General features: G+C 48.1%; 1 protein-coding gene across 1 annotated transcript in view; it reads left to right on the top strand.

Annotated features, from left to right (window-relative positions):
* Window positions 1-20,521, top strand: part of CD164L2 (CD164 molecule like 2) — a 28,016-nt gene extending 7,495 nt beyond the window's left edge. Inside the window, exons 3-7 of the mRNA XM_044435276.1 lie at window positions 5,258-5,323; window positions 11,694-11,801; window positions 13,862-13,939; window positions 15,108-15,215; window positions 20,364-20,521. Coding sequence (XP_044291211.1) covers window positions 5,258-5,323; window positions 11,694-11,801; window positions 13,862-13,939; window positions 15,108-15,215; window positions 20,364-20,521 — 518 coding nt within the window. The remainder of the gene's footprint in view (window positions 1-5,257; window positions 5,324-11,693; window positions 11,802-13,861; window positions 13,940-15,107; window positions 15,216-20,363) is intronic.
* Window positions 20,522-26,796: the final 6,275 nt, after the last annotated feature.

The following is a 26,796-nucleotide window of genomic DNA, read 5'->3' as shown; positions in this document are numbered from 1 at the left end:
GTATCCAGTCAAGGATAGCTGTTCCTCTAGTTCCTTCCTCCACTTTCTGTTGGAGGAAGTTATCAACAACACATCTTAGGAATCTCTCGGAGGGGCCGTGTTTGGCAGAATTTGCCTCACAACAGATATTAGGGAAATTGAAATCCCCCATAACAACAACAGCACGGCTCCGTGAAACACTGACCTTTGCTTCTCAGAAGTTTCATCCTTGTCTTCTCCTTGACTTGCACGGTTGGTAATAGATTCCAACCCCTGCCTTCCTTTTATTCCTTGCTCCATTTATATTAAGCCAAATGTTCTTGATGTGAGTACTAAGTTCATCCTCCCATATTTCTGTGCAGAGATATGTATCTTAACATCTATACCTCCCTTTCTCTTCTTTCGATTCTTCTTGAGCAGGTTTTATCCTTCAGTTGTTTAATTTCAGTCATGGGCATCATCCCACCAAGTTTCATTTATATTCATCAGGCCATATTCCCCTCCTGTGTTAAGATTTGAAGCTCATGCTGGTTGTTTTCCATACTCTGGGCATTATTAGAAAATACCATGAGCTTTTTACTTTATCTTTCACCCTACATTTTTTGGAAGACCATTTTTGGCCACTGTTTAAGCTGCTCCCTCTGTTGTGGCACATGAGCCTTTGTCTGCTGTTACAGGTGAACTTCCCTCTCACCTGTAGGAATCGGTTTAAAGTCCTAGCCAGCTAATTCCCAGGCACTGATGCTGCACACCTCAGGCCACTCTCCTTGTGGGCATTAAGTAAGAATATTAGAAAGAGCCTAATATCTCGAGGAAGAATATGAGGAAGATCCTTGAAGGATTAGACTCAAGGCCTTCAGCAATCTTGTTCTTGCAGGTTTCTCTGGGAAGCCCATGAGCTGGACATGAGGGTAGGAGCACCTTCCTGCTGTTGATACTCAGGCTTGGAGCTTCTGATCCTGGAGGCACATCCAGCCATCCCAACATACAACTGTTGTTATTAATCTTGCATGTTGTTGCCCAATCCCCTTGTAAGGCTGTCCCGAATTAATAGTCATCATCACCATATCTTTGGGTCGCTAATGCTGCATTAATGATGTGTGGTGTGAAGAACTTCTGGTCTGTCCTGAGTGTCCCACTGTTCAACTTCAGTGCGCAGTCCTGTGTTATTAGACCAGAGGAAAACCTCTCGCTCTTTCCTCTCCACCAGAATGCACAGGCTGTGAGGGCTGCATGAAGTGCCGGCAGAAGGGGTGGTACATGCATGTGTGTGCACACCCCCCATATATGCGCAGTCTGTGGTGGCACAATGGAGCCAGGGATCATGGGGTCGCCACACCAGCATTTGTCTCTTAGCAGACAGGCTGGTTTCACTTGCCGTGACCCCACCTCTCCAGACCCTAGACTTCCCCGTTTTCTCTGGGCTTTGCTGCAGACCTCACCGCAGCCGGGCGGGAATGGGATTTCCCAAGCAATGTTCGGCTCATTGCTGTAATACCAAGCGTTTTGCAGTGGTTTGGTCTTGAACAGGCGGTTGAGAATCATTTGCTTTGCAGAAGGCCTCTTGGTTCAGTCAAAGACTGCTGGCAGCAGCGTTGGTGATAAGGGGGTGCTGCTTCTCATGGGGTACTGTCTGGCTGTGGGGTGGCTTGGGGGATGGTGATCATGAGGTTGCCCCTCAATATATACTCCATTGGAGATCCAGCCACCGGAGATTCTCCCATGCCTAATCTGTACAACGGATAGATGTAGCGTGTGATTTAAATGCTCAAAGTAAAGCAATTTCTAAGCAATGACAGCTATTGATAGAATGACTTATATAAACCAGCCTACGTTTCACTACATAAATATATTGTTTTACTTTCTAATTTTGTATTTTCTAGCTTTGGTTATTTTTAACTGCAAGTTGTGGGCCGCTGCAAGGAGTTTGGCTGTTGGAGGAGAAGCAACAATTCCTTTCTCCCACCAGCTTCCTGGCACCTGCCGTCACAGTCCCACCACAGGTGGTGGTAGGAGGCACTGACCCCGCAGAAGTGGCAGATGAGCTGAGCAACGCCACCCAACAGATCCATCTTTCAGGCTTCCCCAAATGCAAGAATAGGAGAAGAGCTGTGCTGGGTTAGGCAAAGGCCTCCTTTAGCATGTGAGGCTTTCAGTGCATGGCAAGCAAGATGCTCCAGTGCAAAGTCTGCAGACAGAACTTCTGCTCATGTTCCCAGCCATTGGAACTTGGAGGAAAACTGCCCTGAAATGGAAGCAAATCTGTAGCTCGCCTCACTTGCAGCTTTTAGCAGCCTTCTCCTCATCCATGAAAGTGTCTGTTTCCCTTTAGAGCTGTCTGAGTTGGCAGCCATTGCCACAAACTGGGGGAGTCAATTAAAGAGTTTGCTTCACTGTTTTATCTATGTCCTACATGTCTGTACCACCTAATTGCCAGATCTCTCTGTGCAGTTCACAGCGATTAAAACCACAACATGCTGCTGCTATTACAGGACGCCCAGTCATCTCATTTCAGCTCTTGGGAGCAAAGCAGAACATGTAACAGCATTGAACATCCTATGAAAGTTTCAGAGTATCATATAAAATAAAAGTTAAAAAGCAAAGAAAACCTAGCAGCAGTGCAAAGCTATAAAACACAGTTGCAAAGTTAAAAGAACAGAAACAAAGAGTAAAGTGACTAGAAAAAAGAGCTGAAAAGACTACAGTGTAGCTGCCACCACAAAGAAGGCCCTCTTCTCAGTCAACCTTGCTTCATCTGGTGGGGTCTCTTGAAGAATTGCTCTGCACTGTATAAAGCATACTTCCTCTTGTTGGTCTTGGAGCAATTATTATTCAGCTCCTTTTCCACCCTTCTCCCCAGGGATGATTCATTCCAAAACAGATGCTTCTGGTGCCTGTTAACTCTTCCCTAATGAGTCCATTAAATAGCTGCTTTCTCACCTTTCTGAGAAGTGCCAAAGCCTGCAGTCTGAGTTGGCTGAACCCTGTTGCTTTTGTACAAGCCCCAAGCCTTCTCAGGCCCTTAAATCTAAACCCCTCCTCTCTATGCTGCCACCTCCTACACGCACTGAGACGCGCACACATGCGTTGCGAGTCGAGCTGGAGGAGCAGGTGACATTTTGCAAAAAGATTCCTTGTCTGCTTCACATGCAAGCAGGTTGCAAGTTGAAGCCCAGGCATCTCCAGGCTATGCCAGACCAAAACTTGCCTGTGCCCCTGAAGACTCACTGCCAGTCAACAAAGCAGAAAACGTTGGATCAGATGATCTGATGGCTTGGCTTGCTTGCTTTGAGGCAGCTGCTTGTTCAGCTCTCGTGTCTCTGCTGTATAGCGAGCAAACCCACTTGTTCTCTGTGCTGCCCAGTTCTATTGTTTTCTCTTTCCACGTAGTCTCTTGGGCTGCTTTCCCAAGGCCATACCATTTGTGTTCTAGTGCTACCTCCCCTTCGTTCCCTATTCACCATTCAGGATGAAAATACCTGTTTCATTGTGTGGGTGTTTGTATCCGTGTTCAAGAGTCTAGGCACCGGAGCTGAGGGAGTCCTCTCTTGTGTGTTCCTCTTGTGTGTGCGTGCGCATGTGGACCGCAGACAGTGGGACTGCATGGACATTTTGTACTGAGTTGTGTTCCCACTAAATGTGCCTCAGCCCCGCATGCTCCCGAATGCTTTTGTCTGGCAACTGCACCCAAAACTGCACCTCTTTTTTTCATTTATTTCTTTATAGGATCAGCATGCTGCCTCTTTTGCTGCTGTTGTTCCTGCATCTGCAAGGGCTAATGATAACTAATGTTACGATATACCACCTCTTCAAACCCTCCAAGGGACTGCAATTAAAATGAAATCAATTGCTATAAACCCAGCAATAACGATATAAAAAATAGCAGCAAAAAAATGGGATGTGCCAATGCTGGGAAATGCGGCTCATCTGAGTTTGTCTGATTTCCTGTTCACCTCTGATGCAATGAGCAGAAGCCAGCCAAGTTCTGGTTGGTTTGGTTTGGTTTGGTTTGGTTTGGTTTGGTTTGGTTTGGTTTTGCGGACGTCTGCCTCTAAGACAAGCCATGATTTTTGCATTTCTTTAAAAATGTTAAGGAAATTTGTGCAAATTGTGGAATTTGCATGGGTGTATCACATGATTTGTGCAAATATGAAGCTGGCAATGATGTCATCCGCATAATTTGTGCAAATTGTGTTAGGAAGACATGGCTTTCATCTTCCCATTTGTGCAAATCACATAAGTCCAATGTGTGCAAATATCCTTGGTGCTTTAAAGAAATCTGTCTTTTTTAACTTTCAGAGATATTTGTGCAACTTTAACTAAAAAAAAAAAAAACTTCTCAGGGAAATTTGAGAAATTCACAGTAGCTGCTATGCTTTCTTGTTTAAAGAAGCATGATAATTACTGTGTTTGGCAAATTTCCACATACAGTGGTACCTTGGCTCATGAACTTAATCCATTTCGGGACTCTGGTCGTGACCCAAATTGGCTGTGACCCAAATCAAATTTCCCCATAAGGGTCAATGTAAATAAGGTTAATCCATTCTGCAACTATTTTTAAATACAAAATTTGAAGCAAAGTGACAACAACAAAGATCATGGCCATCTCTCCCCCCCCCCCCCCGCTATTTTGTTGTGTGAAAGTTCATGGGATACTTGCCCAGGTACTTGCAAGAGGCCTAACAAGAAAACAAGCCAAAGCAAGGAAGCCATGTTGCAGGTAATCCTCTGTTAGGAAGAATGTGGGTTGGCCAGCAAACAAGCAACCTACTGTGGGTTATTTCAGGGTGGCTTATCGTGGTGTGTGAACCAGCTCACTGGCTTTCCTCTAGATCACTTCTGGCCACATTTGGAATATTGCAACTTGTTCTATGCAGGGCTGCCTTTGAATGATGCTCAGAAGTCCTGTGGTCCAGGATGCTGCAGTCGGATAACTGAATAGGACCAGTTGGAGGAGGTTTCCATTATGACAACTGCATCCCTGGCTATGGGTCCACCTCTGGGACAATACCAAGTGCTGATTCCGATCTATGAAGCCTGCATGAGCTCAGACCAGGCTATCTGAAAGATCAGATTCTCCTTGATGAGCTTTCCTGTGTGCTAAAGTCCTTATCAGGTGACATGCTGCAGACAAAGCGACCTGAATCATGGATAGAACCAGGGGCTCTCATCACCCCTGCGCTTGACTCTGCCCTGGCATCATGGCAGTAGAAACAGAGAGAGGGCTTCTCGGGTCCCTTGCTGACTAGCTCCGTTTATCCCACTCTTCCACCAAAAGGTGCAGAAGCTTTTTCCTCATGCAGGCACGTGGCATTGGGCAGAGTGAACCTGTGGCCCCTGGAGGGCGTCTGAACACATCCGGAGGCCTCAGAGTCCCAGGTCCAAGGCTGGGGAAAAGCTGGGGATCTGTGCTCAGATCACCTTCCTCCCTTGCACACCACCATCTTGGAGAGAACTGGGCCAGCTGTTTCTCCAAGGTTGTAAGACTGACCTCGGAGAGAAGGTAAAGAGGGTATTTTGAAGGGGTGAAGGGGAGACTGAGTCCATCAGGGTATCTGTAATGAATCCTGGAAGGGCTTCTGTTTCCTTCCTTCCCTACCCGGAGCACTGTAGTTAAGTGGCTGACATAAAATATCCTTGGCAGTTTGGAGTTTGGGCAATCCCCACTGGGTTGCCCTTCAAACTCACTTCTTGCTGGCGTAACTTTTAATCCTGTGGGTGGGTTATAATCTGTTTATTTCTTTCTCCTTAACGCATCCATGTGTGTTGGGTTGACAAGTGTTTTAATTATAACTTCCTCATGTTACCTGTATGTTAGCCACCCTGGGCACTATTTTTAGTGGAAATGTAGGCTATGAATTTAATAAATGAATAAAAGACTTGCCTTAGAGACAGGAAAAGAGGTGGCACAAAGTTTCTCATGGAGGGAATTCCCCAGGCAGGCATCACAAACAAGCCGTGCTCTAGGTAACCACCTGTCTGGTTTAGAAGGCAGAGTCACTGTGGTGCCTCTCCTCTGGGTATAGGCATCAGGCAGATTCGTATGGGGAACCATTGGTCCGATTGTATTATAGATAGTGTTAGAATGCGTTGTCCAACATGCTATATAGCATTATGAGGGGTACCTCACTGCTTGTTGTGGCACTCAAGTTGTGGAATTCCCTTGCCACAGGGACTCACCCTCACCCAGGTATCCACAGTATTGTCTTGTAGGTGTTCGGCTTTTTAGGATTTCCATTTTTTCAGGGGCTTTAAGGCTCTCTTTTTACATTTTGCTCTTGTGGGTTTGTGCTAAACTTAGCTGTTTTGCTGCAACTTTCTTTCTGTGACTGATCAGCTGTTCTCTTTGATGTCTGGGACTTCACTTGATTTGTTTTTCTGCTTTTTAGCTTTTATTGAGAACGGCCCAAGGGACATGGTTAATTAACCATGGTTAATGCATATGCATTACCAATAAATAATCAAACACTAGTATAATCTTTGCTCTTCTTCCCAGGCTGGCTTTGGGCTGTATGGTTATTGGCCTGCAGTTCCCAGGACCCCTCGCTCCTATTCATTGCAAATTCTTCTCCACTTAGCTTTGTTGGAGTGACCCTGGGTTCTAATATGATAAGAGAGAATGCTTTCTTCACACCACATAACATTTTGTGCATGTTATTATGTCCTCCCTGTTTTAATGGCCCTTTCTAAGCTGAAGAGCTGCAGACAGCATAACCTCTCTTCCAAGGCACCACTTCAGCCACTTTGACCGTCCAGTGATCTTCACAAGCCTCTTTGATCCACTTCCCCGAACTAGTTCAAAAATTTTCCTCCTCTTTTCTTTGCCTGTTTGTATGTACAATTAGAGCAATGTATTTTACCCGGAGAACAAGGGGCCTAGGTGGAAGGGACGTGAGCCAATAAGGCATCCTTTAAATCCCTTTTGATTGGCATGCTGAGTTCTGTGCGGAAGCATAATCTCTGATGGGGGAGTGAAAGAATTCTCCGGGGAGCTTTGATAAAACAAAGGATTTGCTATTAATAAGCTATGACATGTGGTTTTTGGTTTTGGATTTTTAGAAAGTAGACCTGTTAAGTAGACCTGCCTGGATAAGAGGAGTGCAGAGGGAGCTGCGATGCACAAGTGGCATTCATTAGAAATAAAATTTAAGACTAATGTATCTGCCGATGGAGGGAGAGAATGTGGAGGGGGCTTCATGTGCTGGTGGGCAGGCATCAGGTGTGTGGGATCAGCCTTGGTGTTTGTTAGAACCCTGAGATCCAACATCCAGAGCCTAGTCAGAAAGATTGACACGCAGAATTGAAGAATCCTGAACCCAGGAATGTATTAGTATCAGCACCAAAGAGAGCTTATAACGGTCCTTCCATGCAAAAATCCACTTGAGAAGTACCCCAAACTTCTGGCATTTCAGCTCTGTAAATTAGGGTGAGAGTCAGGAGTCAAATATCCTTACCAGTCTCATGGAAATCACTGAGAGATTTGCAGGTAAATTCAAACCGACGTTCTCCCCACTCCTGGGTTAAACCATTCCATCTCCCTTCTTCTCCAATATGCAACTGGAATAAATATTTTAAAACCCAAGGCGGTGATGCAGCCAGGTCTTATTGGGGTGGGGTGGAGGGTTAGAAGGTCACGTGTATTATTTCAGTTGTGAAACACAGGGCACAATTCGCTGCTCTGCTGCTCCCACTTTAATGTTCCCTGCATGACAATTGTTTCTACATTCCTGATTTTTTGTAGCAACAAAACAAACACTAACCCTGTTTGCTAACCCTGATCAAAAGAAGTACCCTTCTGAATCATTGAAATCAGAACACCATCATGGCTCCAAGAATAGAATGAAGTTTGCTTCTTTTGTTCTGATGCAAAACATGTTTGCTTGGGAATGACCACAATGTAGAAAAAGATGCGTACAGTATTAAAATGAGCGCCTGCAACCAGGTATGCACCTGTAGATAGAGATATATTAGATGTCCATGCCAGTCCAGGAGCTGACACTGGGCCTGCTTGCCTCTGCCGGAAACATCCGGCATGCTCCAAATGGTTATCGGGCAGCCCTGGACTGTGGGCCCTGTACTTTTACCCCCAAATTCCTGCTGCACCACCGGCAAAAGCAAGACTGGGCCAGGGACTGAATGCTAAGCACGGGAAAGAAGTGTGTTGTCTGTATTGACAAAATGAAGTTTGGGGAAAGAAATGCAAAGCCTTCCTCTGCAGACTGTGATCATTCGAAATGGAAACGAGGAGGTGTTGTGCAGGTTTTAATCAGGTCCGGCCAGATCCAGCTCAGGGCAAAGAGGCTGGGGTTGCACCAAAGGCTACAGAATTTTGGGGGGACACAGAAGGAAATTTACACTGGTGTAAACTGGGTCATGGCTCTTCTCCCTAAGCTGCATGAGAGGCAGGTGCTGGGCAGGAGTTGTTTGGCTGCCAACTGTTTCTGAAGCTGTTTTTCAGTTGCTTTGCCGGTGACAACTGAGCTGTCTTTGAAGGGGGGGCGGCAGGGATGCTTGCCCCCACTCCGCAGTTGGCCCGGGTGAGTGCAAATGTTCAGGGTGCTGGGAGTGCATTGCAGCAGCGGGTGGGCCCAAAGGTAACTAGGCAACATTTTCAAAACCCCAGGATAGTCGAGCTTACATCTCTGCCTCCTTGTAACTCCACCTTGGTAGAGGTATTTCTTCCTTTTAGAATGGAGGAAGGATGCGTGCAAAAGACACTTGGGCTCGGGAAAGGGACCAGTGAGCCGGAAAAGAGAAGCGGCCTTCACTGGTGCCCCAGGGGCTAAACTGAGACCCAGGCAGGCTGGATCTACACCCCTTGGTTAGAGTGTTTGACCTGAACTTGTGTCCGTTTCCCAGCTCAGGAAGTCGTTGCGTTGGAGCTTGGGGTACCAAGGGAGATGTTGCTTCAGCAGTGATGCCGTTCAGAGAGAGGGCTTTTAGAGCAGCTGAAAACGCTACCCCTTCCTTTCCTTTAGTCAAGCCCAGACCTGGGCAAGTCCTTGCTTGTATTTCCTTTCCTCCTAAGTAGAACGACACGCGGCTGGTGGCCCTGGAGTTCCTGAGTAGTGGGTGGCCCCCTCTGTTTTAGTGGTTCTAATGGTGTAGGAGAAGCGGTGGCACAGAGAGCCAGCCGGGACTCCAGGGACTGGAGGGAGTCCCTCTGGTCCTTTGCTTGCCAGGTTGGGACCTGGAGGTTCCTTGGAGTTCCTTGTAAAGGTGAAGGCAGGGGCTTGCTCCCTTTGCTTATTCCTGGAAGAGGCTCCAATGCCAGTCAGGGCTGGACTCCAGTAATTTGGCAAACCAAGGTTCAAACCCCCACTGGGCTACAGAGCTTTGGCCCGGGGCCAGTTTCCCTCACGCAGCCCATCTGGAGGGCATAGACAGTTTTCATTCTGCCGGTGTCCAGCCACAGATCTTGAACCCAAAGCCAAAGCACAAGCTCTTTACAGGCAAATGTCACCTACCAGCTATAGGCTGTTGTCTATATCATTTTTACTGTTTATATCAGATTTATTGCTATTTTAGTGCAGGTACTTATATCATTTTAATACTCCAGCTGATTTAACCATACTTTTTACCACAAGTATATTTCTATGAATGTTTTAGTTCTGTAAGTTTTTAATGCTGTAAGCTGCCTTGAGGCCTAGCACTGGAAATAGGTGGGCCATGATAATACTGGTAAAAGAATAAGCTTCCAAATGCTGCGGCAAACCGGGATTTGTGTCAGCGATGCTGCTAAGAGGTCAATGCAATGCATAAACCGGCAAGTCGGACATGAGCTTCCCCTGCATGCATCAGACCCTCCAGGAAGTTGTCCTTCTAGTCACACAACATCTGGCTCAGTCTCTCTGATCAACTTCCTGCCATTCCAACGTGTTGCCAATATTGTGATTGGCAGCCGCCTTTGTAAATGCATGTGTCGCATGATAGAGTCCCCAGATTGTCAAGCGTTCTTGTTGCTGTTAGTAGCAGCTGCAAAAATACTATTTTTATAAAGCACCTTTTTTAATATGCCATTAAGCAGAGAAGGGCAGATGGTAGATCAGGGCTGACTGGTAGGTCTCACAATAATTTTATGAACAGTAGTCAAGGTTTTCGAATCTTCGTTATTTAATAATAACCAAGCAACTCCCCCCTGCCCCAAATTATACTGCTGAAATTAAAGCTTGTGGTAACCAGGAGTGGGTTTTCGTGAGAAAGGACCATGAGTTCCGCTGAGTTCCAGAGCTCAGAACAATGTCCGTGGTTCAGAATTGTTTGAATTACAGATATATGTTGTTTGCATCAGCCTCTGTTTGGAGGATCTTGGGGAAAAACATAAAGTAGATCTCGCAAGGCTGCTATCTGCTCAGCCGTGCTGGACAGATACATGTTTTAATCAATTCAGTCCTTGCCTGCAGGCTCGCAGTTCAATATCGCTTACCTGGGCGTGCTAGGAGTTGTAGTCAAGCACATCCGGAGGGCCCCTGCTGGAGGAAGGCGAATCTGATAGACACAGTGCAGAAGCACAAGGATGTGGAGAGGGGAGGGGACAGCAAGCACATCCAGGAACCAGTCCTTACATAAGTTGCAAAGATGCCATTGTTTCTCTTGAGAGCAGCTAGAATGGCTGTTCAGAGAAAGGAGGATCCAAAGGGAAGCTGCTCCCACAAGGCCAGTGGTGTGGATCTTGGTGACCAAATCCCAAGATAATAGATCGAGGAAAAGTGGGGGTGAAACCTTAGCTGAGCTGGGGGGCCAGCCAAAACTGTTCTCCCTGTGACTCTGTCTGCCCCCCTCCAGGCAGAGGTGAGAGGATCTTTTGACATTAAGCTAGACTTGCAATAAGTGCAATGGGGGCAGCCGCCACAGCGGATGAGAGAGATGGGAGCGCAGCCCCACCGCACTGAGCATCAGATGCAGGAAAGTCAGCAGCCGTCTCTGGCTCTGCAGCCTTCTCTGAATTTCAGGCCAGCTCTCCTCCTCCTCCACCGCCTGGCATCACCACCAGTTTTTCCTGCAGAGGTAGGGGAGAAGGGAGGCAGGGTTGTCGCACCAGCCCTGCTCCGAATGGCATGGTTCTCCCCTTCCCTCCCTTTTCCTTGTTGTTTAGATTGCAGGCTTGCAAACAGGAACTGTTTTGCTGTACTGATTGTATCTAGGGCACTCCTGGAGACTATTCAGCTGAGAAGTGGAAGACAAATACTGTTAACCAATAATAAATGTAGCGACAGGGAACGCTCTCTAAGGTGCTTCTGAAGTCAAGGAGTGTTTGTTCCCTTCTCCAGGCGTGCAAGACAGGTAGGGACTCCCCCCCCCCCCCCCCCCCGCTCCGAATCCATGCTCTCTTCAGGGCAAAGACAGTGCTCAGCAAGCAGTGGGCTGGCAAATGAGTTTGTAGGTCTTTCATCCCAAGTTTGAAGATCTTTCATCCAAACCATGGTATCTAAGTGGAAAATCTCATTTATTTATGCTATTATATTTATGTCCCACCTCTTTTCCTGGAAGGAACCTAAGACAGCTTACATTATCCTCTTCTTCATTTATCCTCACAACAACCCTATGAGGTAGGTTGGGGGAGAGACAGTGACTAGCTCAAATTCACCCAGTGCACAACTCTGAGTTTTCTTCCGCAACCTCTTTCAGTGCGTCAGGGTTGAGTTTCACACTCATTGCATGGAAATCCACCTCCATCTCTGTGTCTGTGTTTTCCCCCCCTTTTGGTCTTGCAGGAGAGTGCAAAGAGCTGGAGCAGTGTGACAAGTGCATTGAAGGCGAGGCTTCCCGCAACATCACAGACTGTGTGTGGATGCGCTGTCAGGAGTCCCCGGAGAAGCCAGGTGAGTAGGAAAGAAGAAATGGGATCGCTCACCTTGCAAAGCCTGATGCACCTTTGTGGGATCTATCCAAAGTGAACTCATTGGCCCAAACCTACGTCTTTTCCCCTGTGTGATCACAACATGAGTGTTTACTGTGTATTATTGTTTTGTTCCAATCTGGTATATAGGAAACACCAGAGTAAATCAGACCCTCTGTATGTTCTAACTGGACACAAGTCACCAGGCCTCTGTCCCATCACTGACTTTTTTCTCCTTTTAATTGAAGATGCCAAAGATTGAACCCAGGACCATCTGCAGGCAGGGCAGTGCTCTCCCGTTGAGCCATGACCACTTCTCCGCAGAGGACGCTCGCGGGTAGAAGCAAGCAGCAGCTGGAGCATATGGGAGGATGGAGAGAGGCCTTGAGGGAGGGACAGCTGGCCATGCAAATTCTCTGTCAGCATTCGAGTTTCTCGCTTTGTAGAGGGATTGCAAGCCGCAAGCTGCAGGTGCTTTCTGCAGCTGTGAAAAGTTCCATGACAGCTGGAAAGCAAGTGTTGGTTTGATACATGAATAACGTGTCTGCCCATTTTAAAAAGTACCAAAAATGATGTATAGTGTAAACATTCATCTGTAGAGCACTGGGGTTCGAAATCAGTGCTGATGGTAGGCAAACTTATGGAGGCAAATACTAGAGTTAGATTTCAAAGGTCCAGCCCTGCAAACCTGGTTAATATTTTGCTTCATTCTTCCTCAGAGGTGTTCTCGCTCTGCTTAAAGACCTGGATAGAACATGGTTGGCTTATTCTCTTTCCGGTTCTGTGCATGTCATTTTGTTCCTCTGGACATTGCTTTTGCTTACCAAAATATTGCTGCATGCTTTCCATGCAAATGTTGGCAATATGGAGATAATGCCCATCATGCTATGAGGCAATGGAAGGAATCTGGGGGAAGGAGGAGGCAGCTAAGAAGAGGGAAGGCAAGTTGGAGAAGGGCTGGCTGAAAGAGGTGGGTCGAGGCAGGTTCATCACCCAAAGGTCAGAGGGCAATCCGGTGTTCTGCAGATGTTTTGGACTCTGATGCCTGTCAGCCCCAGCTGGTGTGGCTACTGGTGGAAGATGATGGGAGCTGTACTTCCAAACAGCTGGTGAGCAGCAAGTAGGGGAAGCCTAGGCTAAGAAGATGGCCAAATTGGGATGTGAAGCCAACGAGGAGAAAGATTTGGAGGCGAGGATGGGGCCTGGCCATGATTTCGGCTAAGCAGCCCAATTTGTGGCCACTGGTGCACCGTGGTGCAGCTGAGCCTTCGGTCCCAGTCCTGTGGCTGCTGCTTTTCCTCCATCCAGAAATTGGATAACTCCCCAAGACACCTTCATGGCGTCTTTCAGTGCGGAAAGAAGTGTCGGTAGTTGAGGAAGGGGAAGACTCTTGAAAGCAGGCTGTACGGTCCTCCTGTGGAAGCCTTGTTCTTAGCGCATCCCAGGAAGTAGTGTTTGAAGGTTAAGCCTGCTCCTTAGGATGCTCTAGGAATGAGGTTTCTATGGCAAGAGCTACAGAGCATGTCCTGAAAGCTGGTTTTCTTCTTTACGATTGGGCAGGGGTGGCCAAGGTGGAGCTGGGCTTCAGTGCCTTCGTGGTATAACTTGCCGCAGCAACTGGCTGTAGCTGCAAGATCAAAGCCGGTACGAGTGGTCGGGGCGCAATGGGTGTGCATAGGATGCCGTTTTGTCTTCCTTAGGGTATGTGCCCAAACCTCTTTATGATCCCTCTGCTGGCCATCTGTTGGAAGAGGGAGAGGTGACCGGGGGAAGTGGAATGGAGCCTGATCATGCTGGGAGCTTTTTGACAAATGCAGGCATTCCTTTTCAGACTTTCTTCCAGGATGGGGGGTGGGGAGGGCAGATCCAGTGACCTGCAGCCACATCTTCTTTCTCCATGAGACCTTAACCATACTATAATTGAAAGAGGGTTTGCCTTTGGCCACTCCACAGTGCGAACTAAAAAGGACTGAAGGAAGCCTGTTTGGGTTTTCATCGGGCTTTTATTGCTCTCTTTTACATGTTTTTTTTCTTCATTTTTAGGCACTGGGAGCTGTGTGAGAAAGGGAGAACCAGCCAAGGAAAAGTGTTTATTTTTCAATGTCACCAAAATGTGTGAAGGTAATCTTTTCTGCTGCTAAAAAGTGTTTGTGGGGGCTTGCAAAGGCTACTGCCTATACTGCAGCTCAGCTACTTTGCAGGTAGTAGTCAGGGCCTTCTTAGGGGTGGTCCCTGCACTGCTGGAATCACTGGGATGCCCAGGCCTCTTATTTGCAGTTCTTCAAGTAAGCTCCAAAGACTCACCTGCTTTCTCTGGTTTTCCTGCAAAGTCTTGGGCTGCTGGGTTTTATGGATTGTATTTGTTTTTATCAATATTTTAAAACAATGATAACTGTTTTAAAGGAACTTTTAATGAATATATATTTCTTCAATGTTTATTGATTCTGTTCTGCATGGCTTTTATCTTGATTGCCACCTTGAAAGGCTTCCACCCTTTCAAGTAGCCTAGAACTGATTGAAAATGAAATAAAGACCCAGGCACTGCAAGGCAGTGACCTGCAGCTGCCTTCCCCCATCTGCTTTCACCCAGATGTGTTGGCCTCAGTAGCTGCAAATATCAGATATCCAACACATCTGGAAGGCACCAGGTTAGGAAACGCTAAACTTAGAACAGAGGTGGGCAACTTGTGGCCCTCCAGGTGGTTTGGACTACAGTTCCCATCAGACCTAGCCCGCATAATCAATGACAAAGGAAACTGGCAGTTAAGGACAGGATGTTTTGGGGGACAGCCCTCCATCGGGTTGCCACAAGTCAGAGAGGACTTGATGGTACATAACAGCGACGAATGAGAGTTCTGTAGCAATCCATGTGGAGTGCCGAAGTTGCCCAGGCTGGCATAGAACAGGTAGTGCGTACGAGGTTCTGCCAGCAGAAGGTGCTGCGGATGGACAGCTAGCAGTCTCGGAGAGAGAGCCCTGCTGCCTGCTAATGGAAGAGCACAGCAGAGGAGCCGCGGGGTCCAGTGTTCAGTGCAGGACTGAGAAGCAAAAGAAAGCCAGCTTGGATTACTCAGAATGGCCTGGGGTTTGCCGCCAAGAGTTGCCTCGTGCAGTGCTCCCGGGAAAGTCTCAGACAGGTGTGTGGGCTCGATTCTCAGCACAACCCTGAGGTTACTTCCTCAATATGGCACTTCTTGATTGACCGTCTTAATATATCTGAAGCAGCTCACTTAGGGTGCAGATAAGAAATATGAGTTGACTTTCTTTCTCTGGATGATCTTTCTTCCAGCACCACAAACACCCACACCCACCACGGAGCATTCACCTACAACCACTAAAGCGCCTCCAAAGCCACAGACTAAGGAGCCGGAGATCCACACACCAGGTAAGTGTGCCTGCCTTGGAGAAGTCCTGGAACGTGGAGGGTGCTGTCTTTGGAGCCACGTGGGCAGCTTCTGCAGACCGTGGGTGCATCACGAGGTGAATGCAGAGTAGCTTTTTAAAGGTGCTTCCTATGCCCCGGGCAACCTTCTCTTTATTAAGCCCTTCCACTGTGTGCATCACACACTCCCAGAAGCGGATTGCTGCCCTTTCGTAAAATAATCCTCAGCGCCTCACTTTCCCCTCCCTTAAAATAGCGATGGCTTCATTGCCCCTCACTTAAAAATAGTTCGAGCGAGAGATGGCAGTCCTGCTTTAGCGGCCTTCCTCCTGAAGGAAGGGGGAGTCATCGATCTCACCCTGGGATGGGATCCTTCTTGAGCCCCTGAGAAAGGGATAGGATCCGGCACTTGTCGCTCCTTTGAGCTAATGGCGACGTGGCAGCGGGGACCCATTGCCGGCACAATGGAAATGCGGGCTGCTGCCTCACTCGTCTCTGCGACTGCAAGGGAGGATCGCACAGGTGGCCTCTGCTCTGCACTGGCCGTTTTTTCTGCACTGGCTGCAAGGATGCCCACACTTTCCAGCTGGAGTCTTCCCCAGCCTCGCCTGCTGGTGAAGCTTGGTCTCCTGCATGCATCGAACTGTGTGGGCCACATGGAAGGCACCCGCTTGAGCATCCCTGCAAAGCACACACCTAGCAATTAAAGTACTGACTCTATGGATACCTGTTGGACTCCTGTGAGGTGTGAGAGCTGGTATGGAGCTGTGGCTAGTCTGTCCGATTGGGACTGAGAGACCAGATTCTATTCCCCTCTCAGGCACGAAACGCACTGAGTGACTTTGGGCCAGGCACTGACTCTCAGCCTGACCTACCTCAAAGGGTTGTTGTGAGGATAAAATGAGATGTGGGGGATTATGTAAGCTGCCTCAGGTTCCTTGCAAGAGGGAAAATGATAGAATAGAAATATAATAATAAATACATAAATTGGCATCCCACAAAAGCAGGGCTTTCCATGCATACCCAGCCCATGCATTGAGGTCATCAGGAGAAAGCCCTGTGATGAGGTGGGGTTGTCCTCATTTGAACTTGGCTCTGTGGCTGTGAGGGTCAGGAACTACCCATGCTGCAGTTCTCTGTGGAACGGTCTTCCTAGGAAGCAATGGCCGGCAGGCCCACTTGCAGCTCTCAGAAGGGGGAGCCAAAGCACTCCCTGCTGGAGCTGTCCGGTAGGTCTGACAATGTTTTTTCCTTCCTTCTATATTTTCTGCCTTGCTGCTGTTCTGTGGTCTTACTATTTGGCTTGATTGCTTTGTTGGGTTTTCAATTTTTAAGTAGGCTTTTAACTTTTTAATTTAAATGTTTAAAAGATTCTGCACCAGACAATTCTAAGCGCTGCAGCTGCAGAGGGCCAGTTGACTCTCTGATGCTCTGATCTGAACTGAATATCTGACACATGATATTCTAAGCCTGAAGGACAGAAGTGTCAGCTTAGCCTTGTTTTGGAACTTGTCCGGCTCTGTGGCCAGATGCGTTCTGCGGCAGATTTACCCCTACCTCTCCATCATATTCAGTGGTGGCTGCGCCTTTGTTACTTGGTGGCTAGGGATTTTTTATTTATTTTATTTATTAATTAAAACATTTCTATGCCGCCCCATTCGCCGAAGCCTCGGGGCGGCTCACAACATAAAATTAAAATACTAGAAATAACAATATAAAATAAGTCGCCTTCAGGAATCCCATGAAAATTATCTGAACATGCAGTGGGCTTCATGCTCTCATATACCTTTCTTCGTCCTTTCTCATATTTCAGTTCCATTTCTGGATTGCACAAACTGCAGCTATTTGTGACATCTGAATAAGCTACCCTTCTCTCACTGGGTGCCCTCCAGCTGTGTTGGACTACAGCTCCTATCTTCCCCGACTAGCATGGTCAATGGCTGTGGCTCACTGCAGTTCAATGCAACCAGTGGGCACCCAAGTTAGGGCATGTCTAAACCATGGCTTGCAAAGTGACTGCTAATAATCCCTCCAGATGTTTTGGACTACAGCATCCATTTGCCCCAGTTAGGTATGATGGAAGTGTAGTCCAAAAGATCTAGAGCATTCCCAGTTGCCAACCTCTGCCTTAGAAGTTAATGTTAACTAGGAAAGCTTGAGGAGTTTGCTGTCCATAAGTTCCAGTACAAACTGACCTGACCTTGGGGCTGTCAGATTTGCATGTCTGATGCTGAGACATTGTTTATTTTTTATTTTTTTATTTTTATTTATTTATTAAAACATTTTAAATAAATGTTTAGAGTCCCAGATTATGAATGCGCATTTAAAAATGCATACTTTGAAAGAAGACCGCTCCAAAACGCATACTTAAATGCACATCTTTGTGCAGAGTTACTTTTTTAATCCTCACAGTTTAACACAGAAGCAGGACAGAATAGATGTGTAAGCAAATAGGCGTGAAAGCAAGCTGGACCGAAATAGACAGATTCCTCCAGGCCAGAGTTTGGCATCCCGGTGGGGACCACTCAGCTGCTACTTTAGAGCATCTAATGACTGAGAATCCACCACCTTCCCACCCACTGTCAATTTGTCAACAAGTTCTTAAGCTTGAGCTGAAATCCCCATTTCAGATGCGAGAGGAAGGGGAGAGAGCAACCAGCTGTGGCGTGTGGCCCACCTGCCACTCCTTTGCAAAGATTTCAGCTGTAGCAGCAGCTGAGAAGACCGGATGCTTCCACTCTCCCTCCTCCGACCCCCAGTTCCTAGTAAGACTGCAGATGGACATCGAGGGAGTTAATTTTTAAAGATCATGTTGCTACTGCAGAGAGAAGCTTTTTCCACACCTCTGCTGCCTGGATGGGAAAGCTTAAAAAGGTAGGCCAGAGGAACGGTGTGGAAAAGGCTGGCTCCTTCAGCAGCGCAAGGGAGATGGATTGCGTGCGCATCCGTGCTCAGGGAGCGTGAATCTTCCTGCGGAAACGAAAGCAGGAATGGAAGAGCTTAGGGCTAATTAAAGCGAGTAACTCTATCCCAAAGCCTTGTGAATTATTGATCCAGTGCAGGCTCCCAGTGGGCAGTTGTGCACTCATTTATCTCTGCGTGAGATTTCTGCTTGGCATCCACCGCGGCCTCTCTGTTGCATCGCTTCGGCTCATCCTCTGTTTCTCCTAGCACGAGCCCTCCTCCTTCCTGTTCCGTTCATTCACAAGTCTTTCACCGCAACAGCCTAGGGAAGGCTGGTCTGCTGGGAGGCTGGCCAGGGAGGGGGGACCGGTGGGCCGGTGGCCCCGCACACGGGCTGTTGAGAAAGGTGGGCTGCTTCTCACTTTTTGCATTTTGTGAAGGGTGCCGTTTGTTTGGCTAGGAGGTCCAGGCATCAAGCCCCTTTTGCACCTCCCCTCCACGTCTTGCCCCTTGCTGTCCCCCTGCAGTGAGCTGGAGGAATTCTTTGAGATGATGTGCAAGATTCAGGTGTACTTGCAAGAAGGAAGGCTCTTTATTTTGCATAAAATAGATGTCTGCTAGCTTTCAAAAGCATTTAGCAGCAGGTTACTTACAGCACACAGCATGAACTGGACTGCAAGGTGAGCTTCAGTCAGCTGGAACAGACAGTCAGCAAAGCTGCCTGGGAGATGACAGTGTCTAACAAAGGGAGGCCGGGCCAAGCGCCCAGCTATGCGCTTCTTGCTGCTGATGCCATGACGCCCTGCGCACTAAACAACCTGAAAGTTTCCTGCTGCAGCAAGTCCAGCTGTAGCTAAGCAACTTACTGATAAGCAGGGACGCAGGGAGGGCTGGCAGATTCTCACAGGAACATAAGCTAGTGAGGTCTTGGAATGTGGTGTTGGCCTTGTCATGCTCTTTGATAGCAAACAGCTGCTCATTAATTGGTGTCGATATTCTGAGGTGTCCCTGGTTCATCTTCTCTGCTGAGTCAGGCTTTTCATCTGAGCCAGACAAGATGGAGGCTTGGCTCACAAGATGGAGAACATCCGCAGCAGCACCCTATAATCTGTTCCACCATCAGCAAAGCTCCCAGTCTTCCTTAAAGGGCTCTTTGGCTTGTTATCGCAGCTCACAAGGGATCCTTCACCCAAGGCAGGGGACAGAGCCTGCACGAAGGTGTCCTGGGGATTCAGCTTGCCGGGGAAGAGCTGTTATTTGTCCAGCACCATCCGTGCATGGGACACGTCAGGAAGCTGAATAAGAAAGGAGGAAACAATGACAAGCAAATCCAGATCCTGCCCACACTGTGCTTCTAAATGGTCAGCAGGGGCCTCGTGCGATAGGGAATCAACTATTTGAGATGGGCGATCATCCTTGGGGAAAGGAACTTCACTTCTGAGAAGACAAGAACTGATGCTGTGAAATAAATTTCATGGCCCACAAGGGATCAAACATGGATGTAGCGTGGATAGATCAGAAAAAAATCACATGTGCCAGTGTAGGTGGATTGTAGAATCAGATGCCCTGAAAGAGCACCTCTAATTTATTTAGACTTTAATTTATTTTGCAGTAAATTAAAACTACAAACTTCCATAATCACAACAACAAAACCTTACATATAAGCCAAACAGAACAATTACAGTAGAACCTCGGCAATATAACCCATCAGAACCCCCATGCATAATCCATAACAAGGATCCACTACGAATCAAACCAAATATACCTTTGTGTGTCTTGTGCAAGGGTGGAAAGCCTCTTTCAGCTGAATTCGCTTTTGGAGACGTTCTTGGGGGACTGCATTCCTGGGGTGACTGGGACTGAGGGGGAAAGGGAACAAAAATAAACAGAAACGCAGCTTATTTTGGATCGAAGTGCTTACTGGGCCTGAGTTCCATGCTCCTGGTTTGCTGCACTGCATGGCTCTCCATCTTGGTCGGTGGAGCAGCTCCATCATCTCTGCTCCTGCATCCGGACAGGGTGGAGTTCTTGAGGTATGAGCGCATTTTTGGCCGATCATTTATTCAGGGTGAAGAATGTATTTGCTGTTTGTTGCCAGGGTTTTGTTTGTCCTGGTGTGAAATGCAGATGTAGAATTAAACAAGGAGACCAGGGTGGAGGGAGTGGATAGGTAAACGGGAGGCAGGTGCATGCAAGACCCCTGTGGCCAAGCCTTTGGCCTCACAGGCCTCTCACTTGGTTTTCCCTCAGGTTCGACAGCTACCCCCCCGCTAACCGGCACCCCCGAGTACCGCCCCCCGGGCTTCGACTCTGCCAGCTTCATCGGAGGGATTGTCCTGGTGCTCAGCCTCCAAGCGGTCATATTTTTTGTGGTGAAGTTCCTCCGATCAAAGGACAACACCTATCAGACGCTGTAAGTGCCCTGCAGGCATCTGAGAGCAGTGGTTGGCGTGGGGGGCGGGGCTTCGGGACAGGACTTGGGGGCCAGGGCCAAGGGCCCCACTCAGCAAAGTGAATAGAAGGACCCCTTAATTACAACAGGGCAAGGATAGCAAAGTCTGGAGTGAATGTAGTGATTCACCTTTAGATTTATCATCTAATGAGAGCAGATCCATAAGAACCTGACCCAGATCTTAAATGACTTAATGACATCCCAGTTGGGAGACAGGATCCGACCTCTGAGAAATGCAGGGAGATGCTCCGTCTAGAAGAACATCTGGTCTTCATTTTGATACTTGATTGAACAATCTGGAATACAACAGTTAAAAAAATAACTACACAGAGTAGATGGGTGGGCAGAGAAGAGAGTCTTCCTCCACCCTTCTGTGGGCTGTGAAATTTCCCTTCATGACCTGCAGCCATCTTACATCATGCCATAACTTCAAATGTATCATCAAAACGGCCATTAAGGCAATTAACACAACAGCTGTCTTTTCTCTCTCTCTCTCTCTCCTTCATTTAATGTGACCAGGATAAAGTGAGGGAAGCTGGCCCTCTCTTCCTTGGCAACCTCCCACCCTGTTCTGTTCACTTCCTTCATGTCACGCTTTTCTCTCCGCACATCGCATCTCCCCGCCTTTGCCGCCCCGGGCAGCTTTTCCCTTGCACACATCTGCACTCCCAGCTGCACCAGGACTAGCAGTTCCCCTTTCCACTGAGCGCCACAAAACTCTGAAGTGTTTGTGCCAACCAGCAAGTGTGTCTGCCGGTGCACACGTAACCATTCGCCTCCTTTTGAAGACTTGTCTACTCTGAGCAGATGCACACACGCTCCCTCCTCAGGTGCCATTTCCTTCCGTCTGTCCCTCCGTCCTTCCCTCCATTCTTCATTCCATCCTCTCTCCTTCCCCCTTGGTGCCACTCAGAGTTTCTCTTGTGTTCTTCCTGTGCTTCTGTCCTTCCTGCTTGCAAGATTAGGATTTGCTTTAGATGTGGGCCCTGGGACTCTAAAAAGTAGCAAAGCTTTGATACATGGGGGTTTTTCCATGGAGAAAGAAACTTTACATTGCCTCCCACTGAGGTCAAGCTGTTGTTTCAGGTGCCTCGTTCATGCTGTGTTGGGAGTACATACCTGCCACTAATCTGTCACATCTTTCTCTCTCACAGCTGAAACACACCCTGCATTGTCCAGGCTTCTTTAATTTAACAGCCATGCTGTTCCCCTTTATATATAAATCAACCCCCGCAGAGGAAAACTGAAGCCTTCTGGGGGCATGGGATTCCCCATGAAGTGGCTGGCACAGTGGCCCCACCCAGATCAGAAACCCATCCCCACATGGGTTGCTTTTCTTTCAAAATAACATGTTATTTTTTCCTTTAAAATAATTTTAAAAACTATTTCAATTACCCCAAAATAATAATTTCACTTCTAAATAATAACATACAGATGCAATCCTAAACAGATTTAGATAGAAAAGGTTTGTGCTTGCTGTGGGATGATGGGAATTGTAAGACTTTTTTCCCCCTCTAAACCTGCATAGGATTGTACCTTTAGGTGCACTTTTTTAAAAGCATAGACAATGTACTTTTATTTTGCTTGCCAGTGACACGCTCTCTCTCCAACCCACCAAAAAATTCTGTATTCCTGCTACTTGTAGGCTTCTGTTGATGTGGAAGGAATGTCCAATGTTCCACATGGTCCTGTCCTCCTCTCTCACACACATCAAGTTTCTCATCTGTATCTTTTCTGCTACCTCCTCTGTCTGTCTTCGCAGATGTGCTTCAGGAATCACCAGATAGTGGTCAGTTCTCTCTGTCTTTTCCAGTCTTTCCCCCTGGCTCCAACTCACCCTCTTTTTGAACAAATTCAAAATCTGTGAGGACGTCACACAATTCCTGTCTCGTGCACATAGCACCTTTCTCATTAGAGACCCCGGAGACCAAGGGTAGGAGTGCAACACTGCTTGCTTTTTGCTTCAGCAACATAAAAACGATTTGAGTCTACGTACAAAAAACTACCTTTGCGTAGGAAAGCCATTGCCTATCAGCCTCCCTCAGTAAACTCGGCCATGCTTTCGCTGCATCGTTTTCGTCTCAATTGCCATCAAGATGTTGTTGTGGCCAACCAGGAATGGATTATCCCCTGTCACCAGGGGGAAGGAATCTGAGACAAAACAACATGTCACCCTGAGTTTTCTGTCATCCTTCCTTCCTTCCTTCCTTTTTTGTTTTTGTCTGATACATGAAACATGAGAACTGCAACGTCCTGGCCCTGCCTTTCCAGTCTTAAAACCTCCTGAAGCAAATGTGCGTTCTCCAAGGGAATTCTTGCAAAAAGATTGCTTGAGGTCTGTCAGGTCCAGGGTAGGGCTATGCAGATATGGGGACATCTGTGCACATCACTCAGTGTGTATAACTGGTGGTCTTTGGCACAGACTGGTTGATTTTGCGCAGATTTCATCGGCAGACTTTCATAATGCAGTCAGGCAGAAGTCTGCAAAATAGCTGAATTTATACCATGGTACGTCAGCAGCAGCACAGAGCTGGGGAACTAGAATCTGGCAGACCACATTGTGAAATGCTGTTTGATTTTCATGCCCCGCATCAGATTCCACACATATCCCTTGTCCAGGTTTAACTGGCCTGATTACACCTATGTGCAAATCTTGATTTATTGCCGAATTGTGACTGTGCACACAATTGGTCATCTGTGCCCCAGCCTGCAATCACACGGGCCTTGAAAGTTCAGTTAACAATGGTGACCGCTGATTTCTGCTGGATGCCTTCCAGTCAGGGCCACTGCCCTCTCTTCTTGCAGTGGATAACCTGGGCCACTGGATGGGGATGCCTGGGCACCCCAGACTTCCTTGGATTCCAAGTTCCTGCAGCTCCAACCAGCACAGCCAACAGTCAGAAGTGATGGGAAGTGAAATCTGACCACATCTGAGGACTCCACTTGACCCCACATCTGGTTTAATGCTTGATCAATCACATTGCAAAAAGAACGGTAGTTCTGCTTTTTCAGAACTGTGTAGGAGGCTGGTATTCTACAGGTGCAGCTTCCTCCATTGGTGTTGCAGCAGTGGGGAGAACTGGCTTTGCCTCCGAGTTCTTGATACGGCAGGGCTGCCACTTGTTTGGATTGCCCCGTCTCATCCCACTCCCTGCCTAATCCCCATATCTCTAATTTGATCCATTATTCTCCTGCCTGGTCACAGCTCAGTGCAGTGCAGTGCAGTAGTTAGAGCAGGCCTTTCCATTCCTCTCCTGCCCTCTGTAGTCTTAGCCACAGTGGTTAAGCGTGGAGGGTCCCCCTATATTTCCCCTGCAAAGAGAGAGAGAGGCGAACTTCTGGGGTGCGTTTATAGGGGCGCTGTGGCATGGCTACTTTGTTCTCTAACATCGATTCCCATCTCCCCCATTTTTGTGTTTTTATCTCCCCTGCATGCTGCCTGTCACCAGAGAGGACAACCCGCAATAGGTGTATTTGTGTGTGATAAGCGTCGAGAAATAATGCGCTTCCTCTGACATATGGAAAAAACCTATAACCTTTTCTGCCACTCTGCTCCCTAGTGGTGTTTCTTTGGCACTTTTTTATACATTCAGCAAGATCCAAGTCCTCATGTTATTTGATACTTTCCCCTGCATATAGAACAATGGCTTTTCTTGAAAGAAGGCTAACTTGACCTCTCTGACATGCCAGCCTTCCATCTACGGGAGCATGTGGCTGGATATTTATTTCCATTTTAGCTGTTTACTCCAGGAAAAATGTTACCCCTTCCTTCTGCTGAATGCATAAACTGGCCCTAGCATGGTGATGCCTTCTTTTTTCCTCTGCTGTTTTATTCCAAGGGGAGAGGTAGAGGGAGGGGGAGACTGCTTTGAACCAAAAGCGGTGAACTTTTTGAATGGGTGTGTGGGTGTGCATGCCCATGGAACGAGGATGTGCAAGGTAGCCGGATGTTTCTGCCTTTGAAAGGAAGAGTTTTCCCCAAGGCAAGGCGGAGGGATGGAGCTGAGCCATTCAGACCTGACCTGGGCCAGTCTCAGTTCTCTTGGCTACATGTCAGGTTCCTCATGTAAAGGCAGCTCAGCCCTGTGAGAATTCTGAAGGCATTTGCCCCCCAAAGGTCCAGAAAAGCTGGGGAGGCTGCACACCCGGTAGAGAAGCAGCCATGGCTGCCGTTTGGCCTACCTGTCCATGTGTGCAGATGGTGTGGCTGTGGTGAGAGCGTTGGACTGGGACTTGGGAAGACTGGGTCTACTCCCCAGTTGGCCGAGAAGCTCCTTGTGTAGCTTTGGACCATTTACTGACTCACCCCAGCCTATCTCACAGGGTTGCTGTGAAGACAAAATGGAAGTCCTCAAGCCCTGTTGGGTTCCTTGTTGGGATATAAGGAGAAAGGGAGAAGCAAGGGTATGAAGAGGGCTAAGCAGCAGGTGAAAAAAGGGAAGCCGCTCCTGCTGCTTTCCAGCTTTCTCTGTCTCAAGAGCCCTGGTGAGTGTAATATGTAGCCTGGCCTGAAGCCATGAGAATGCTGTGGTGCCCTTGCTCCTAGTCAAGGTGCACTCCACTCTTGAGTGCTTGGTCTACGCAGCTTTGCTGTGGCGTGAGTGAGTCAGTGCTCAAAGCAAGTCATCAGGACGACCCCTGAATTCTGCTCCTGGCTGGCTTTGGTGGTCCTTCACATGAGGATGCATCTGTTCGTCCTTCTTGCTTGCCCTGGAGGCTTAATTGAGGAACAGCTGCTGTTGGAGAAAAGCAGCAGGTGAGACCTGATGTCCTCAGGTTAAACTCCCATTAGACCCAGCGAGGAGTCTGGGCAAGAAGCAATGAGAGGAGCTGGAAATCAAGCACAGGTTTCCCACCCCTGTCCTGTCATCCGCACCATGCGTGCACACACACACCTTTTTGCATAGATGGGAGCTTAACTGTGTACCATCTACCGAGCTTCTTTCCCCATGCACACTAGGAGGTGCCCCCTCACGTCAAATTCTGATCCATGAAGAAATCTTCAAATATTACTATTTGTGCTGCTCGATAGTCACTTCTGCTGCAGAATATCCAAGCTGCAGCACAATCAAACCATCACCAATTTAATCATAACTTTGTGCAGGCTTTCATCATAAGCCTGTGCACAGGCCAGGAGGTAGACCAGGCTAAGCTAAAACTGCCTGACTAGCCAGAGTTGCCCAGTGAGCCTCAAAGCCAAGTGGATGTAGAATCCGGATCCCCACGGTCCCAGTCCAGTGCCTTAACCACCATGCCCCTGTGGCTCCCAGCACCGACTACCAGGAAGGGAAGAGAAATAAGACTGGTGCGGTAAATTAGGCTTAAAAACCCTTTAGCAGAGAAAAGTTGCAACCCCCTGTTTGCACAGGCAAAGTCCCTGCTTCTCTTCAGCCCTCCAGCCATGGCCAGGAAGGCAGCAGCGAGGGCTGGTGGGAACTGAGAACGGCTGACTAGCTCCTCTGGCGAGCGGAAGCTGCCTAGGGCCTTTTCAGTAGGAGATACAAAAGTGAGTGGAAGGAGATGCGAAGTAGGAGCCTTACCCAAGGCAGGGTCCTTCCCCATGGACCCTTGAATGGACTCCTCAAGAGCCTGGGAAAACAGGAAAGACCCTGCCAGCCCAATGGCAACTGCATTGTTCATTTTAGTGAGCCGCTGTCTACCCACAAATGCCAAGTCCCTGTGTTACCTTCCAAAAGTTGAGTCAATTCAGTCCCAGGGTCGAGGCTGTACGGTTCCTGCATCCAGAGTTTAAGTCAGGCAGGGGTGGCCAAGAGAATGTCCAGGAAGCCAGCCAAAAGTCTAGGAATCCGATTGGTCTTCAACAAAGCCAAACAAGCCGGTAACCATTTCTGTTGTTTGCCACGACAAGCAGGCTCCGGCAGATCTAATTTATAGCCAGCCATAAATCAGTGCAGCCGGCTAATTAGGTCGGCGTGTTGTTTTACGGGAGGCTCCAAGCTCAGCCTGCTGTTTGAACTTCTGCTGGATCCACAAACTCCTCCTCCTTTCTGTGGGGTGAGCTCCCTCGGACTCCAGCTGCTGCCCTTGAGGAATTCCAGGGACTCCCCAAGAGGGCCCTGGCCGCTCCTCTTCTGGAAGGCGGTTGTCTGTAGCTGTGACTGCAGCCGGTTCCCACTGTGCTGGCTCTCTCCATCTGAAGCATCCTTCTCCAGGGAGGAGATGACGACCTGTCTGTACAGGGACTGAGGGGGCGGTCAGCTTTCAACTCCAAGAGGAGAC

This window comes from Varanus komodoensis, unplaced genomic scaffold (genome assembly GCF_004798865.1).
Source record: "Varanus komodoensis strain SLA01 unplaced genomic scaffold, ASM479886v1 scaffold29_1, whole genome shotgun sequence".
In the NCBI taxonomy this organism is placed as follows: Eukaryota; Metazoa; Chordata; class Lepidosauria; order Squamata; family Varanidae; genus Varanus; species Varanus komodoensis.
This window is presented reverse-complemented; position numbering and strand designations above follow the sequence as displayed.